The sequence below is a fragment of the Ranitomeya imitator genome, chromosome 3 (genome assembly GCF_032444005.1).
Source record: "Ranitomeya imitator isolate aRanImi1 chromosome 3, aRanImi1.pri, whole genome shotgun sequence".
NCBI classification, from domain to species: Eukaryota; Metazoa; Chordata; class Amphibia; order Anura; family Dendrobatidae; genus Ranitomeya; species Ranitomeya imitator.
This window is the reverse complement of record NC_091284.1, coordinates 210,859,260-210,876,605: the sequence shown is the minus strand read 5'-3', so window position 1 is coordinate 210,876,605 and position 17,346 is coordinate 210,859,260. Positions and strand designations below refer to the sequence as shown.

The 17,346-nt window shown below is 40.5% G+C and overlaps 1 protein-coding gene across 2 annotated transcripts in view; it reads right to left on the bottom strand.

Moving 5' to 3' along the window:
- Positions 1-7,115: 7,115 nt before the first annotated feature.
- Positions 7,116-17,346, bottom strand: part of OLFML3 (olfactomedin like 3) — a 47,539-nt gene continuing 37,308 nt past the window's right edge. Inside the window, exons 3-4 of one of the 2 annotated variants that reach the window (XM_069761775.1) lie at positions 9,020-9,094; positions 7,116-7,960 (exon numbers count right to left, since the gene is read on the bottom strand). In XM_069761775.1, the coding sequence (XP_069617876.1) occupies positions 7,173-7,960; positions 9,020-9,094 (863 nt within the window). In that variant the 3' untranslated portion in view covers positions 7,116-7,172. The remainder of the gene's footprint in view (positions 7,961-9,019; positions 9,095-17,346) is intronic. The other variant, XM_069761776.1, reaches the window with a different exon arrangement.

Genomic DNA, 17,346 nt, shown 5'->3' with positions numbered 1-17,346 from the left:
TGATGAACACAGAGAGATATGTGTTTCACTGATATATTATACATATACTGTATATATATATATATATATATATATATATATATATGTGTTTTCGCGAATATTTGGCTGGCGACAAAATCTCGCCATACGGATGTCACACTGATTCTTACATGCGAGAAAATCGCATCCTCGCACTGCACACGGATGACACACGGATCACTGTTCAGGGGACATTTCTATGATTGTCGTCCGTGTAAAATGGACCAATTTTTTTTTTATACATTGTGTGTGACTCCAGCCTAAAGGAGATCCCCCAACATTAAACATAATGGTAGTTTACTTACTGATCAGAATTTTTTTCCCCTCCACAGCAGCACTGCCATCTAGCTGCAGTGTAGGGAAGTGCAACACAGCCCTATGTATGTGAACGGAGCAGCTCCCTGTACAGCAGTGCCACTTTGAGAGTAAAAATGATGAAGGAGAATTGACCCCGTAACTGAGCGTATTTACACCATTGTATACTAATTGGGAATATCTTTTTAAAAAAAAAAGTAATATCTGAAGATTATTTTACCTTTTTTTTCCCTACGGTTGGATTTTTGTTTTTATTTTTTGCAAGGTTGTTTCCACCATTCTCTCCCATCGGGAAACGATGTTCAGTCTGAGTTATGTCAACGCTCAGTTTTTTACTTGTAACTAGAGGTGCATCCAGGTCACCAATAAGCTGCAGTCTTAGAAGGAAGATAGACTTTTCAATGACTGTCCAGTAATATGGAAAATCTGATGGTTCAGAACCTGTCCTGTCCCTTTTAGGCTGCATTCATTTATATCTTCAGTTTTAAAGCTGAAGTCTTAAACAGGTAAAGTTTAACTTTTATTCTACTTCCACATATGTAGCAAATATTTTATATGTACCTGCCTAAAATTGGATGGGCAAGAAGTTTGGCAAGATGGAAAGCCCCCAAGGCAAATGTTAGGATTTGTTTCAGCTTTGTATTGGTATGCTTGGGGGTAGTGTGGTGCCACCTGTAGGTCATTTTTCCTAACTGCAGTTTAATGAAAATCAATGTTTAAAATGTATTTTGTGATAACATCGTGGATGTGTGATTTGTTTGGTTATTTTCTTGCTGAAGGGGGCAAGTTTACCTTTCAAATGGTGTATCATTTGTGTGTGTCGATGCAGTATACAAAAAAATCACCGAAAAAGAGTGTTTTGAAATAATATAGAAGGATTTGCTGTTAATAAAATAAACCAAGCATTACTTACCCTCTCTGGGTCCACTGCTGCTCCAGTCTGTTGTTTGGCTGCAGCGGTGAAGTCATCTCAATATCACTGCAGCCAATCCTTCAGCTCAGCGGATCTGCTAATGTAGATAGAACGAGCCACTGAACTGACTGTCTGCAGCGTTATCAACATGATATTACAGGTACAGCCAAAAAATAGAAACCAGTCCAGCAGTAGAGACCCATGAAGGATAAATAAAGAACAGTTTGGGTTTTATCAACTAACTGCATATAGGGAAAGTTTTCTCAAAAGGAACTATGCCTTTAAGGCCGGCGTCACACACAGCGTAAAACAATACGGTCCGTATATTACGGCCGTAATACGCTGAAAAGTCCCGAAAAAAGTGGTCCGTAGCTCCTCCGTAGGCAGGGTGTGTCAGCGTTTTTTGCGCATGGCATCCTCCGTATGTAATCCGTATGGCATCCGTACTGCGTGGTTTTCTCGCAGGCTAGCAAAACCAACATACCGCTATAGAAGTGATCCATGTGTCCCAAAAAGAAAAGAAAATATATATATACTGTCTATACATATATATATATATATATATATATATATATATATATATATATATATGTGTGTCAGTAGACACATATATTAGAGAGAAAAGCCGGTAATTCAGAGCGGTGTACAGTAAAATCACACTGACAGCTTACAGTAGAATAGGTAGAATAAATGTGTACACATAGAATAGGTATATATATATATATGTCAGTGAGACACATATATGTATATATATTAATATTTATTCCAGCGCTAGACAGCTTGAAAGCCGGTAATTCAATTACCGGCTTTTTCCTTCTCCTTCCTAAAACCCGACATGATTTGAGACATGGTTTACATACAGTAAACCATGTCTTCTCTCCATTTTTTTTGCAGATTCCACACTACTAATGTCAGTAGTGTGTATCTGCAAAATTTGGCCGTTCTAGCTCTTAAAATAAAGGGTTAAATGGCGGAAAAAATTGGCGTGGGCTCCCGCGCAATTTTCTCCGCCAGAGTAGTAAAGCCAGTGACTGAGGGCAGATATTAATAGTCTGGAGAGGGTCCATGGTTATTGGCCCTCCCCTGGCTAAAAATATCTGCCCCCAGCCACCCCAGAAAAGGCACATCTGGAAGATGCGCCTATTCTGGCACTTGGCCACTCTCTTCCCATTCCCGTGTAGCGGTGGGATATGGGGTAATGAAGGGTTAATGCCACCTTGCTCCCTGGCTTTCTAGGTAATTTCCCACGATCTATGAACAGCCAGCAGAGGGCGCCTCACCGCAAATGATGCTAAATATAGATCATTGATCTATTTTTAGCCTCATTCCCTGGGGTTTTGCAGCGAGGAGCAGCGTGCATTAGCACAGCTCCTTGCTGCAAAATGTTTTAACCCCTTCAGAAGGATTTACATCGTTGGACGTTACAGATCTGCGGAGGGTAAGTATATTGTTGGTTTATTATGTTTTTTTACTCACAGAACGAGGGTCTTCAGTGACTGGATTGGGCGTTGAATAAAATACTGCAACAACCATTGTTTTTATTTCATTAAAATAATTTTAAATAATGTGTTTGTGTTTTATTTAACCCTTTACTAGTATTGGATTAATAATGGATAGGTGTCATAATTGACGCCTCTCCATTATTAATTAGGCTTAATGTCACCTTACAATAGCAAGGTGGCATTAACCCTTCATTACCCCATATCCCACCGCTACACGGGAATGGGAAGAGAGTGGCCAAGTGCCAGAATAGGCGCATCTTCCAGATGTGCCTTTTCTGGCGTGGCTGGGGGCAGATATTTTTAGCTAGGGGGGGGGGCCAATAACCATGGATCCTCTCCAGGCTATTAATATCTGCCCTCAGTCACTGGCTTTACTACTCTGGCGGAGAAAATTGCGCGGGAGCCCACGCCAATTTTTTCCGCCATTTAACCCTTTATTTTAAGAGCTAGAACGGCCAAATTTTGCAGATACACACTACTGACATTAGTAGTGTGGAATCTGCAAAAAAAATGGAGAGAAGACATGGTTTACTGTATGTAAACCATGTCTCAAATCATGTCGGGTTTTAGGAAGGAGAAGGAAAAAGCCGGTAATTGAATTACCGGCTTTCAAGCTGTCTAGCGCTGGAATAAATATTAATATATATACATATATGTGTCTCACTGACATATATATATATATATACCTATTCTATGTGTACACATTTATTCTACCTATTCTACTGTAAGCTGTCAGTGTGATTTTACTGTACACCGCTCTGAATTACCGGCTTTTCTCTCTAACAGCGCAGCGTATTTCTCGCAAGTCACACTGCTTGTCCGTGTGTAATCCGTATTTTTCACGCTTCCATAGACTTTCATTGGCGTATTTCTTGCGCAGTACGGTGACAAACGCAGCATGCTGCGATTTTGTACGGCCGTAGAAAGCCGTATAATACTGATCAGTAAAATACGGCAAATAGGAGCAGGGGCATAGAGAATAATTGTGCCGTATTTTTTGCGAGTTTTACGGACGTAGATTCTGCGCTCTTACGTCCGTAAAACTCGCATGTGTGACGGCGGCCTAATAGTTGTTCAGTCACGAATAACTTCACCATTTATCATCTGTCTAAAACACACATACAGTATTAATCTCAGATGGATTTGTGGTAAATATCATTTTCTCATTCAGTTTGTCAAGAGCAATGTAATATTCTCCGAAATAACAGTCCATACTATTACACACAACTCATGTTATAATCAGGGAAAGATCTCCAGGAGTTCTTATTAGCCCACGGTCACACGTTCAGTATTTGGTCAGTATTTTACCTCAGTATTTGTAAGCCAAAACCAGGAGTGGGTGATAAATACAGAAGTGGTGCAAATGTTTCTATTATACTTTTCCTCTAATTGTTCCACTCCTGGTTTTGGCTTACAGTTACTGAGGTAAAAAACTGATCAAATACTGCTAGTGTGAACATGGCCTGACCGTGAATCTACTGGAGATCGCAAATACTCCATACAGCTGTGTCCACAATTACCTTCTTTCGAATTTGGTTAAAGAGTTATTCCAATCTTCATAGATGGATATTGTCAAATAGCGCGTGAAAGAGGCAGTTTTGCAATTTAACCCCTTAGTAACTGGGCCAAATTTTTTTTACATCTGACCAGTGTCACTTTATGTGGTAATAACTATGGAACGCTTCGATGTAACCCAGTGATTTTGAGATTTTTTTTTTACTTGGCACATTATAATGTATAATGATAGTAAATTTAGGTTGGTATGTTTTGTGCTCATTTTTAAAAAAAATATCAAAAATTTGACAAAAATGTAAAAAAAAGTGCAATTTTCAAACTTTGAATGATTATCCCTTTAATCCAGATAGTCATACCATAGAAAAACATTAATAAATAACATGTCCCACATGTCTGCTTTACATCAGCACCATTTGTAAAATGTTAATTTATTTTGTCAGCATTTTAGGATGGTTAAAAATGTAGAAGTAATTTTTCATTTTTTCAAGGAAATTTACAACTTTTTTTAAAAAAACCTATACAGGTTTGAAGTGACTTTGGGGGTCCTACATATTGGAAAAAAAAAGCATACCATTTTAAAAGCAGCACCCCCTGACATATTAAAAACTGCTGTCGGGTAGTTTATTAACCCTTCGGGTGATTTTCAGGAATTAATGCAAAGAGGCACAACAGAAATTGAAAATTGTATTTTTACCACTTAAATGTCGCTAACTTCTGAGCATGCCGCTATAGCCGGCAGACTCTAAGGCCGCTATATGGCCTGAATTGCCATGACAACCATCAGGACCACACAATCGTGACCTCTGGGTGCCGATGACGTTAAATCGGAAGCACCCACACTCATGGCGGATAGGGATGGTGCCAACACTGATCGTGGCTAATGCAGCAAGTTGTCAGCTATAGTGTACAGCCGACAGCTGCTGGATTGTCACCTGTATGGGTAGGCTATTCTCTCATATCTCAGGTCAGTAAATAGACGTATTGGCGGTCATTAAGAGGTTTAAACAGCAGTGAATTGCAAAATTGCTTGTATTTACAAGCAGTGACAATATCAATTTATGAACATGGGAATGATCCTTTAAGCACTTAAATTTCTCACAAACAAATTTAATATAATGTCATTACATGCACATCAATCCGTTCACATGCTGCAGTCCACAGCAGAACCACTAGGTGGCCACAAATATACTGAAGCATATACTGTACACCACATGCACATAGCACTGCAAATCGTGTTTTTCACTGCTTGTCATCTTGGGATAAAAAACCTAGGACCAAAAGGTAAGAAAAGGTATATATGTCCCAAATATAACAAGATACTCTTTTATGACCCACAAAAACCTCCTGTATTGAGCCGTATCAAAAATGAATATTTCTTATGATTGCTATAATAATATGCTGTGCAATTAGCAGTCACATGCTGTAGTTCATACAGAAATTCTAATATTGCTGCGTTAGTTATATCCAATGGACGATTGCTTAAACGTAGCCTAAATTAAAAGATATTGTTTATGTTCCTTTAGATTTACCATGCTTTAACATAAGAGTCTACTTTTAACATCATGCCATGTATAGATCCAAAATTCAAAACAGATTAAGTATTTAAAATATCTTCCAAGTGGTCGGAGCTGGTTTATCTGATGCAGACTTTCAAATCCTACGCATTGACATATATTGAAACGAGACCATTCTCTCCACTCCCTATAGGAATTCGCTAGTGAGGTCAACGAATATTAGTATGCAATAAACTCATATGCCCCCTCTAGTGGTGGTTAAAGGTAGAGAGCATCTTATATTTTATTTCAATGTGAATACAGGGGGTTTGAATCTCCGCTTAAGAGAAACACAGCTTCACTGCTATCAATATAAATCTAGAAATGAAGAATACAGTTCTAGCAAGGAAACTGCATTTTTACCTTAGCGAAGATAATGCTGGGACATCACTGCTCAAAAAAGTGTAATTCAATACCTACCTTGACATTGGTCAATGGCTTCTGTTATCAATATGCTGCGTGGTGGGTCATGATAACCTTTGTTACATCTGTATGTGACCATTGTCACTATTTACACCATTTTCCAGATAGCATACAGTAGTGAGACTGGAACTAAAGATGAAGGGAAGGATCTTCGATGGATCGGCTTAGAGTTGAATTTCCTGAAATTTGCAGATCCTTGCAAATTAAAAAAAACTCTGCCATTTGATTCGCAAGCATTGACCCCCCAAAAATGCCCCACACCATTTCATGTGGTTTCTAGAGACTCAGGAGGCAGGCTATTAGCACTCATCATGACCTTGTGGGTTTCCCCATAATATCCTGCAGTTATCTAGGGCAGCCAGTCAGGAGGTTATCACAGGCAGTATATAAGATGGGGCCAGCCTAGCAGAACCATTTTATTCTTATACAATGTAGGGATAGGAGGTCAGAGTGCACAACTCTTTCCTCCTAGGAATAGAAAAAAATATCTTTATGTATTCGATGCAAATCAAATTAGAGGTGAACATTTGCCAAACTTGGCAAAATTAATTTTTCAAATGATCTGCTAACCTCTACCTGGAACTCATTGCAAAACAGTCAGACAATACTCTATGGCGACATACAGAACAATCACCACTGATATTGAACACTGGATCTACATTATTTTAGATAACTCAATTTTTTAGATTAAAATATACGACTATTACACTGAGATAGGAGAAGTGGTGACTGATTCCGTTTCAGCATGTATGAATTGAAATTATACTGTTAGAATAAGCAGGCAAGAAAACAAATGAGACGTCAGGAAGAAAGTGAACTTTTCCTCAGTGAGGTGCTGCAACGCCAAGGAGAAGAGTATTATGTGAAAGACCCAAATTATAACGATTCCTTTAATATGAAAATTGATACATGAAATCATGATGACTGTCAACTCTAATACAGTTCATCCCTAGGCTTCATGTTGAGTTTATATAAGATTTGATATCCTTCATCCCAAGCATAGATTTGTTTTTCCTTGGGGTTGTATTTCATGCTGGAATGAGATCCATGCCGTTTGGGAAAGTAAACAATTGGAACATTTTCACTGGATATGGTGCCACTGACGTCAAAGACACACTGAATACGAGAGCGGCTCGGGAGCTTAGTGTTGTATACTACATATAGAGTGCCGCACACCACAAAAGCACTTTCTGCATTTTCTATTGGGCATGGAGTATCCCACATCTGCTCAATGCCAAGGTTGGCTGGATCTAGTTTGGCTAAGCAGATGTTCTTTTCATTCTCTTTGGTGGCGTAGATGACCCAGAGACCTTCTTCATCGGCCACTATATCTATGTAGTTAAATTTGGACAGTCCGTATACTGGCACTTGATCTTCAATGGGCAGGACGGCGCTGTCAACCACCGTTCTGGCAGTCAGGTTGAATTTTATAACCTGGAATTCCTCATCTTGCCGTATATAGTACAAATTTCCCCCATAAACAATGTGTCCTGTACCAATCCACGGATAAGGTAGCTTGATCCGAGGGACTTTACGTGTTGACGATGTAAGAGTGAATTCCTTCATGCGGGAAAATACAAACACAGTGTCATTGCCTGCTCCATCAAAGACATAGACCTTCTCGGAATTTCCAACTGGGTCCTTTGTCCAGAGGCCAGCGCTGCCCCCAAATCGCTTGAGTATTTTCATGGCATTCACTTGAGAAATAGTGTCACTGCAATCTACATAAGTAAAGAGGTTATAGGAGTAAAAACAAAAACGACAACAAAACAAGCAAGTTTATCAAGTAAAATCAGCAAAAAAAAAACATTAGTCACCAAGAATTCCTGCAAGATCAGACTACACAGCGAGGTTGTAGTCTGTAACCATGGAATCTGCATTTGAGCTTTGCAAATAAAACCGTAGGATATTTTAGTCTAGGCAAAATGCCAAATTGCTTCAGATTTTACATACTGAAAACATATAGATTTAAGAATAAATATTAATTACGGTACATTATTGAGACTTCGAAAGCACCTGACACCAGGTCAAAAGTGACCGGCTTTGTTCTTACTTTATTCTCACTGCTTCCGTGAGTATTCTGGTTTTTCTGTGAATTTGCCGTATGGTTCCAGAGGTATCGCCATTTTTCATTTAGTGCTACTTTTTCTGATCTTTACAATGAGGAGTGGCTCTACCAAATCCCCGGGGGCGTACATATAGGCTGTGAGTTTAGCGCCAAGTAAAAGGCCCATATTCCTGGAACCATAGGGCAGATTTAAAAAAAAAAGAGAACTGAATACTCACGGGAGCAGCGAAAATACAATGAGCCCCTGTCACATGCAGGGACATCGCTTTTCTCTGCAAGCGTATTCAATGATTGACAGTCTTCTCTGTATGACTATGCATGTAGATATAGCTGTCAATCATTAGTAGGACCGCCCACTGGACTCAAAGGCATAAAAGCACCAGGATCTTCAGTGAATAAAAGTTATACTGATTTTTTTCCCCACAAATTTATATATCAATCAGCTCAGCATCTCCTCCTCTACATTATGCTGTCCATAGGACAGATGTACAGCAGTGCAGAGTTTTCAGTGATTGACAGATCAATCCATGATATTTCTATCAATATCAATTTTTTATGTCAATATATAATATTTACCAACAGGTCAATGGAATTTTGCTATTGCAATGCATATCAATGTGATTGCATTTAAACTGCATAAAACCAAAATATGAACAAATTGTAAAGGAAATTTTACAAAAAAAGTGAAATGGGGTTAATGGAACCCACTTACATGACTTCCGGATGATGGGAGGACTCTGCATCACATCTGCTTCCTCAGTCTCTGCAACCTCAGCCTTTGGACAACCTATTATAACATGAGAGGTAGGTTCCACTAACCCCTGTGAATTTACAGTACACATGCAGTAATAGCCATAGGTGAATTCATATAAGTGTACTCTTTGTTTCTACCACATGCAGGTAGTGCACCCAGTGGTTCTTAAGGCAACCTGTCACCTCGAGAAACGCTATTGGTAATCTGCAGGTAAATAGTATTCAAATCTTTCCTGGCAGGCTTACTAGGACAGTGGCTACATGGAGAAAGTAAAATATTTTTCTTCTTTCAGCCGCTGGTGCAGGGAGTGGGTACAGTTACTGCTCACCAGACTAGTATCACCACTCACCATGCAGGGCAGCCTGCGAATCACTGGGGCCTAGAAGCTAAAATGTCCTTTCTAAATTTCCATTTTTACACCCTAGTCACTTTTGTAATTACCTTTGTTATAAAACTGCATTCCTCGAGGGCTGCAAACAGGTCATGTTTTCAGGATTTCCTTGTACTGCACAGGTGATAATTTAATCACCTACACAAATAATGAGTTGGTGATTAAATTATCACCTGTGCAGTACAAGGAAATCCTGAAAACATGACCTGTTTGCAGCCCTCGAGGAATGCAGTTTGACACCCCTGCCCTACACTTTTCCCTATCTTGTAATCCCTAAATATGTTATTGCACTTCCTGTGATGTTTTCCGAGGGCAGTGAGGCAAGAAACTGTAGTAGGTAATTACAGTGTGGCCCCCTGATGATGTTTTGTTCCAGGAGGGGTGATAGACGCTGCCAAGAAGTAAGTGCAGCACCAGCCTTTTGTAATGTCTCATTTGAGACTGCTCTCACAAGAAAGTCACGGGAAGTGCAGAAAAAGAACACATTTAGGGATTACCAGGATAGAGAGTAGTGTAGGGTATTGTGTAATAAAGCTAAGTTGTTTGGGTTTAAAAACATACCACCCCTTTAAAGGGAATCTGTCAGTAGGATCAATCCTCCTAAACCGTCTATATGGGCATGTAGTTTATAGGAAGCTGAATAAAATGATACCATGATATATGTGATATGATATCTTATTCTAGAAAAATCCATGTTTTTCTTATTTCCAAATGAGCTGCTCAGGACCATGGGCCGGTCATTGGTCTCCCTGAAAATCTGCCTCCAGAGATTATTTTATATGAAAGGGGGAATTACTAGGGTGAAACGCGTAACTAACGCAAAACAGCAGAACTGAACTTGTCTCATAACAATCACGTTAGCAGCTGCAGCTCTCACAGCTCTGCTGTTTTGCAACACTAGCTGCATATGAGATGGAAGCTGAAGCATTGAGAGGAACCTGCAGAGGTGTCATTATCACACACAGCTCTGCGGTGAGATCAGGAGAGCAGAGAACGGCCATTCATGTAAAATAGTCTCTGGAGACAGATTTTCATACAGATCAGTTTCCAGCCCATAGACCTGAACAGCTCATCTACATATAAGAAAACTTGGATTTCTCTTGAAAAAAGGATACGTGCCCACAATCAAGAATAGCAGCGTTCTAGTTTACAAGCACAGTGGATGGGATTTATAGAAATCCCATGCCCACTGTGCATCTATTTGATGCTGCGTAAACTCACCTGCGTTTACCAGCCGCAGCATGTTAATTTCTGTTGTGGAGACAGTAGTTTACACCACAGAAATCTCCACAATAGAAATGTAATGGATGCGATAACTCAGCATTGTTCAGTCAACACATGAGGAATTACCTGCATGATTAGAACACAGCGTTTTCCTGATCATGGAAATGTACAATAGATTACAGAACAATGTATCATTTTTTTCAGCCTCTTATGACCTACATGCCCATATAGATGGCTTTGGAGGTTGATCCTACTGACAAAGGCCATGTAAGATAGGTCCTTGGTACCTTAAATAGCCTTAGAAGAGTTCCAAGAATATTGTACACATTGCATACCAAGTCATTCTTTTTAATAAACTCGTTTCTAAGTGATCCCAAACTGGTAGCCGAGAAGCCACTTTTTGATAATCTTTGCATATTTTTGTGCATTAGTAGCAGTATCTGTGCTATAGATTATTCATGTATTCAGGGTACATCTGCCATTGCAACTTTCTTACACAGAAACACTAGTGTGGCAGAGTGTTCTGTTTCAGATTAGTTGTGGTTAGCTACATGTCTCAGTTTCCATCAACGGTTATCTTTTGAGGAACCATCTACAGCGAGAGAAAGGGGACCATGAAATTTTTCAATAGTTTTCTATCGCTACACTGCAGATTATCCATAGGTAAGGTGTTTTTTTAACTGCCTCATCTTGTCCATTAAAGATGAACAATTTTACGTGTGTTGCGCTGGCCCCGAGTCCATTCTGGTTCTTCATGGCAGCTATTCTTCATTTTTCAAACGTTTCCAGATTGAAATCTTCGGTGCCTCTGAAGCTTGCTAGGCCCAGCAATAAGAGGATATCACGTAAGGACTAGTCACTAGGCCTCACGCAATGTCATTGCATGCATTGTGACAGACTGGTATCAGGGCAGCGCAAATCGAATTGCTCATCTCTACTGTCTATGCTACGTTATAAAATGTCTCATGTTTTATCCTGTAAATTCTAGCTATATGCATCCCTATAAAAAAAAACAACACACGTTTCCAACTAAACACTTCAAAAATAAAAATCATTTGCAAAAGAGGAAGGGAAGTTAAGTTATTTGCATGAATGATGCAGCTCTTTTTTTTTGTTCCTTACCCTCATTCCTCCCTTGCTCAAGGGTATGGGTTTGGTTTGGGTGGCACATATATAGTATATAATACATTTGCAAACACAAGTACAGTATATTATATTTATTATACAATTGTGCTCAAAAGTCTACATACCCTTGGCAGAATTTTTGCTTTCTTGGCCTTTTTTTCAGAGAATATGAATGATTTCACCAAAACTTTTTCTCCACTCATGATTAGTGGTTGGGTGAATCCATTTATTGTCAAACTACTGTTTTTCTCTTTTTAAATCATAATGACAGCCCAAAATATCCAAAGGACCCTGATCAAAAGTTCACATACCCTGGTTATTTTGGCCTGATAACATGCACAGAAGTTGACACAAATGAATGGCTACTAAAGGTAATATTCTCACCTGTGACCTGTTTGCTTGTAATCAGTGTGTGTGCATAAAAGCTGAGTGAGTTTCTGGAAATCCAGACAGACTCTTGCATCTTTCATCCAGCCACTGATGTTTCTCGATTGTAAGTCATGGGGAAAGCAAAAGAATTGTCACGGGAAAAGGTAGTTGAACTGTATAAAATGGGAAAGGGATACAAAAAGATATTCAAGGAATTGATCATGCCTGTCAGCAGTGTGTGATTAACAAATGGAAAATGAGGGCCTCTGTAAAAACAAAACCATGATCAGGTAGACCAACAAAAATGTTCTCCACAACTGCCAGGAAAATTGTTCGGGATGCAAAGAAAAACCAACAAATACCATCAGCTGAAATACAATACTCTCTGAAAACTAGCGGTGTGGTTTCAAGATGCACAATAAAAAGGCATATGAAGAAAAAATGGGCTGCATGGTCGAGTCGCCAGAAGAAAGCCATTACTGTGCAAATGCCACAAAGTATCTTGCCTACAATATGCAAAACAGCACAGAAACAAGCCTTAAAGGGCCACTGTCACCCCCTCCAGCCGTTATAAACTAAAAGAGCCACCTTGTGCAGCAGTAATGCTGCACTCTAACAAGGTGGCTCTTTTAGTTTTTGGTGCATGTATTCCCAAAATAAAGCGTTTTATTACTTCTCCAAAATACCTGTCTTTATCCAGGGAGGCAGGTCCTCACCCCCCTGCTTGAAATGCCACACTGCCGTCACTCAAATATTCAGGGACTCCGGGTGCCACCCCCTCCGTGCTGTTTTCGCTTGAAATCCGGCGCCTGCGCTGTGTAGTACTGTGTGGGGCAGGCGCAGTGAGCTCTGGCCGTCTGACGTCACAGCCAGGCTTGCAGACTGCGCCTGTGCGGCCGCCCTGCCTATGAATCCCAGCCCAGCACTGTGCATAATGCATAACACACTGCGGGGCTGGGATTCCCAAGGTGGGTGGCCACACTGTCCGCACACGTGCAGTCTGCAAGCCTGGCTGTGACGTCAGACGGCCAGAGCTCTTTGCGCCTGCTCCACACAGTAGTACACAGCGCGGAGGGTGCGAAAACAGCGCGGAGGGGGCGGCGCCCGGAGCCCCTGAATATTTGAGTGACGGCAGTGTGCTGTTTCAAGCAGAGGGGTGAGGACCTGCCTCCCTGGATAAAGACAGGTATTTTGGAGAAGTAATAAAACGCTTTATTTGGGGAATACATGCACCAAAAACTAAAAGAGCCACCTTGTTAGAATGCAGCATTACTGCTGCACAAGGTGGCTCTTTTAGTTTATAACGGCTGGAGGGGGTGACAGTGGCCCTTTAAGCCTTCTGGAACAAGGTAATTTGGAGTGATGAGACCAAAATTGAACCTTTTGGCCATAACCATAAACTTTACATTTGGAGAGAAGTCAACAAGGCCTATGATGAAAGGAACACCATTCTTACTGTAAAGAATGGAGGTAGATTGTTGATTTTGGGGATGTGTGAGCTACAAAGGCACAAGAAAATTAGCCAAAGATGAATGCAGCACATTATCAGCAAATACTGGAGGCAAATTTGCATTCATCAGCCTGGAAGTTGCGCATGTGACATACTTGGACGTTAAAACACAAGGCCAAGTTGACCTGTCATTGGCTACAGCAGAAGAAAGTGAAGGTTCTTGAGTGGCCATCTCTCTTGACCTCCATATCATTGATCCACTCTGGGGAGATCTCAAGCATGCAGTTCATGCTAAACCATCCAGGAATTTACAGTAACTGGTGGCTTTTTGCCAAGAAGAGTAGGCAGCTTTACCATCTGAGAAAATAAAGAACCTCTTCCACAACTACCACAAAAGACAACAAGCTGTCATTGATGTTAGAGGTGGCAATACACAGTATTAAGAAATGGGGTATGTGAACTTTTGATCAGGGTCATTTGGATGCTTTGGGTTGTCATTATGATTTAAAAAGAGAAAACACAGTAGTTTAACAATAAATGGCTTCACCCAACCACTAACCATGAGTGGAGAAAAGGTTTTGGTGTTATCATTCATATTCTCTGAAAAAAGGTCAGTAAGAAAAAATTCTGCCGGGGTATGTAAACTTTTGAGCACCACTATATATATATGACCTCTTTTTAATAACTCAGGTGTGTTACAAAAGTGACGTGCACCTCTGCATGTCTCACTACAAATCTTTCTCCAGTGTGTGACGGGAGTAAGATTTGTGGCATAAGACATATCACAGCTCATCAATTAAAGGAGCTTGCATTGCCAGCCTCTTGTCCCACATTAACTCTGCCCATTTTGGCAGAGTGGCTGAAACTGCTGTAAAAATGTCAAAAGTTACAAAATAGTTGCGGAACTTAGCATTATGCTAAATTATTATGACTTTTTAAAGTCCCTTATGTCAGATTTCTTGTACAAATACTTTGAAGTCTAGGGACCAGAGTGTTAAAAAATACAAATTAATAGCAAAATTCGGCATAGTATCATTGGTATTTGGAAATTAGGAGACTCTTCACAAATTGAAGTGACTGTGAATAGTGATGAGCGATTATACTCATTGGTCGGGTTTTCCAGAACATGCTCGAGTGGTCTCCGAGTATTTGTGAATGCTCGTAGATTTAGTTTTTATTGACGCAGCTGCATGATTTGCAGCTGCAAGACAGCTTGAACATATGTGGGGATTCCCTAGCAACCAGGCAACCCCCACATGTACTCAGGCTGGCTGGCAGCCATAAATCATGCAGCGGTGTCTTCCTTGACAAAATCTAAATCTCCAAGCACTCACAAATACTCGGAGCCCACCCGAGCATGCTCGGGAAAACCCAAGCAAGGAGTATACTCGCTCATCACTAACTGTGAATTAACCCCTTAACGTCCAATGACAGAATCCCCGGTGGAAGATTCCCTATAATGAGGCAGATGGAGGCACTGTGAACGCCAAAGGATCCGGCAGTGTCTGTCTTTTTTTTAGGCGGGCATGAAAACGCGGTCCACCATAGTTTTGTGCATGCACCTCTGAAAGGAAGGACAATGCTGAACAGAGGCCAGATGAAGTCCAGAGTAACTCTGCTGCCTTATTATAGTGAATGGATACCTCAGGGGTTTCATCTGTCATGTCACTCGAAGATTTAGATGGAAAGCCCAAAGTAAGTGCTCAGCGTAGAGCGCCAGATAAATGTTATCCCAAATGTTGTGAAAAATTTATCCAATAAAAGTTTCAACTCAATCCACAAAAAAGCAAGCCCTCACTCAGGTCCGTCATCTGTTAATGGAAATATAGGGGACTTCCACATTACTGGTAGCACAAAGGCTATGGAAAAACAAAATGGGTCATTGCCCCCAAAAATAAATTCTGCGCTACCAAATCCAAATGCTCCCCTTCCTTCTGAGCCCCAGTGTGCATAAATCACCTTTAGCTTTCACATTTGGCAGGGGTATAATTTCCAAAATGGGATTACTTGAGGGGGATTCTGCTTTCTAGCACTTATGGGCTCTGTATATGGAGTCCACAAACTATTCTAGGAAAATCTGCGCTCTTAAAGGCAAATAGTACTCCATCCCTACCGAGACTTTCCATATGACTAAGTAGTACTGTCCAGGGGTTGAAGGTGCTCATCAAACATCTAGATGAGTCCCTTGAGGGGTCTAGTTTCCAAAATGGGGTTACTTGTTGGGGGGTTCCACTGTCTAGGCACAATAGGGGCTCTCCAAATGCGACATGGCGTCCTCTCTCGATTCCAGACAATTTTACGTTCAAAACCTCATGTGGTGCTCTATCCCTTCTGAGCCCTGCCATGCACCTAAAGAGTGGTCTTCCTCCACACATGGGGTATCGGCATGCTCAGGAGAAATTGCACAACAAAGATTGTGGTTCATTTTCTCCTGATACCCTGAGAAAATAAAAAAATTGTGCCCGAAGTAAAATTTTTGCAAAAAAAGTTAAATGTTCAATTTTTCCTTCCACATTGCTTCAGTTCTTGTGAAGCACCAGAAGGGTTAATAAACTTCTTGAATGTGGTTTTGAACACCTTGAGGGGTTCAGTTTTTAGAATGTAATTTCTGTGTATTTTCTGTCATATAGGCCCCCAAAGTCACTTCAAATATGAGGTGGTCCCTAAAAAAATGGTTTTGTAAATTTTGTTGGAAAAATGAGAAATTGCTGGTTAACTTTTAACCCTAAGGGTGCATGTCCACTGTCCAGATTCACGGCGCTTTGGACGGAGCGGAAAACCCGTTCCGCCCAACTTCGGTACACTCGGTGATTCCGGATGTGTTCATTGCACACATCCGGAATCTCCGCACCCTATACATAGGGCCCTGTTCTTTACCTTGCGGCGACGGAGCATCGCCACAAGGTAAACAGACGTGCTGTGTTCTAAAAAGACGCACCGCATGTCTGGAAACGCAGGGCCGCCAGATGCGTGTTCGCATGCATAGTGGAGATGGGATTTCATAAAATGTCCTCCACTATGCTGTAACATCTGGACGCTGCGGGTTGAAAGCTGCGGTTGTATGCAGCGTTAAATCCGCAGCTAATCTGGATGTAATCTGGACAGTGGACACGCCCCCTTATAGCTTCCTAATTAAAAAAATTATGTTTCAAAAGTTGTGCTGATGTAAAGTAGACATGCGGGAAATGTTATTTATTAACTATTTTGTGACATAACGCTTTGATTTAGGGGGATAAAAATAAAAAATTCGAAAATTGTGAAATTTTCCAAATTTTTGCCAGAATTCAATTTTTTCACAAATAAATGCAAGTCATATCAAATAAATTTTTACAGCTATCGCAAAGTACAATATGTCATGAAAAAAACAGTCTGACAGTCACCGAGATCCGTTGAAGCATTCCAGAGTAATAACCGCATAAGGTGACAGTGGTCAGATTTCAAAATTAAGGCCTGATCATTAACCAAGAAAGTGGCTTGGTCCTTAAGGGGTTAAGTATGGTTGATTGCCACGTGAGCATGTTTACAGTAGGTGAAAAATAACTACTATTACCGTATATACTTGAGTATAAGCTAACCCGAGTATAAGCCGACCCCCCTAATTTTGCCACAAAAAACTGGGAAAACTTAATGACTCGAGTATAAGCCTAGGGTGGGAAATGCAGCAGCTACCGGTAAATGTCAAAAGTAAAAATAGATACCAATAAAAGTAAAATTAATTGAGACATC